This window comes from Arachis ipaensis, chromosome B1 (genome assembly GCF_059453495.1).
Source record: "Arachis ipaensis isolate K30076 ecotype BB chromosome B1, ASM5945349v1, whole genome shotgun sequence".
In the NCBI taxonomy this organism is placed as follows: Eukaryota; Viridiplantae; Streptophyta; class Magnoliopsida; order Fabales; family Fabaceae; genus Arachis; species Arachis ipaensis.
In genome coordinates, this window is record NC_142436.1 from 147,330,548 (window position 1) to 147,332,315 (window position 1,768).

Here is a 1,768-nt window from a genome sequence, read left to right on the forward strand (position 1 = left end):
GGCGTCTATACATTTTGATCTAACTTGAAATGCCACCGCATTCTGCATCTGGTTTTGCGTTCAATACTTCACTATAATTTATTTCATCAAGTATGCATAAACATTCAATGTTAACGGAACAGAACGCCTTCTTTGAATTTCAATACTTTCGAAATAGCAATGTTTGACAACGAGTCAGCACGTTCATAACTTCACATACACACCATCCTATTCTAATTTCCCATTACCCCATTATATGCCTATAAATAGAAGCCACTCCTTTCTTCATCAACCACACACTACAAACCTAACCTCACTTATTACCATCTACTTCTCATTCCTTCTCTTAGCTTCTTAATTCACAATCATGGCCGTCTTCACTTTCGAGGATGAAATCACCTCCACCCTGCCCCCCGCCAAGCTTTACAATGCCATGAAGGATGCCGACTCCCTCACCCCTAAGATTATTGATGACGTCAAGAGTGTTGAAATCGTCGAGGGAAACGGTGGTCCTGGAACCATCAAGAAACTCACCATTGTCGAGGGTCAGTAACTACTCAATTCAGTAAACATACTATATATGTGATAATTATGTGTTGTGACTTGTAATAATAATAATGAAATATATGCAGATGGAGAAACCAAGTTTATCTTGCACAAAGTGGAGGCAATAGATGAGGCTAACTATGCATACAACTACAGCGTGGTTGGAGGAGTGGCGCTGCCTCCCACGGCGGAGAAGATAACATTTGAGACAAAGTTGGTAGAAGGACCCAACGGAGGATCCATAGGGAAGCTGAGTGTGAAGTTCCACTCGAAAGGAGATGCGAAGCCAGAGGAGGAAGACATGAAGAAGGGTAAGGCCAAGGGTGAAGCTCTCTTCAAGGCAATTGAGGGTTACGTTTTGGCCAACCCTGCTCAATATTAGAACACTTTGCTCCATCTTCATATGCACTTGTTTTCTTTTGAGCATGTTTGTGTGTGCCCATGCTTCAAGTAATTGGTTTTTTTCCATGTAATAAGAAAAATAAGTGTTACTTTTCTTTGTCTGGGCTTCATATCAATCAAATTTAATATCAAAGAAATTTGAATGATTATTATACCATCTAAATATCTTTTTACTCGATAGCTTATTTGCTCAAAAGTCATATTTTATCCCATTTTATATCAATAGTTTATATTTAGATTTTACAATCAAAGCATAGAATTAATTAGCATAATTATCAAACTCGGTTCGACCTGAATAAAAAATTATAAATCCAAAATAGTTATATATGTATTATAATCTGTCCACAGGTGACACTAATAATAATAACGATGACGATGTGATCGGTTTTCCATTTTTTTTTCTGTTAAATTGATATATCAAATTAAAGTGGTCCATCAACGTTAAATTCAAAATATTATCAAATCCACATTGTACAAGTCAGGAAGTGGATCCTCTCCGGTGAAAAAAAAAACTGGATGATGTCAATTGTAATTTTTCATCTTTTATCATTTTCTCTTTCATATTTAATTTTGACTCCACTTATATAATTAATGGTGAGAGATCATTCTGCATTTCTTCAAGTGTTGAAAAAACGGGAGAGGATCCATTTCCATACAAGTCATGGCATTAAGATCAAATTGTGTGCCCTCAGGTCCTTGAAACGGAGTCTACCTCTCGTTTTAGTCTTTCTTAAGGTCTCTCAATTGATCCTAAGTCATTCTCCTTTTTAATCTTCCACAAAAATAAAATAAAAAATAGTAAAGACTAACTCTTAAATTTAAAAAATTTATTTCTTACTAA

General features: G+C 35.7%; 1 protein-coding gene across 1 annotated transcript; it reads left to right on the forward strand.

Annotated features, from left to right (window-relative positions):
* Positions 1-274: 274 nt before the first annotated feature.
* On the forward strand, positions 275-1,020 carry LOC148578803 (pathogenesis-related protein 2-like). The gene is made up of 2 exons (XM_088500048.1): positions 275-524; positions 612-1,020. The coding sequence occupies exons 1-2, from the start codon at positions 347-349 to the stop codon at positions 905-907; spliced, it is 474 nt and encodes a 157-aa protein (XP_088356174.1). The 5' UTR covers positions 275-346; the 3' UTR covers positions 908-1,020.
* Positions 1,021-1,768: the final 748 nt, after the last annotated feature.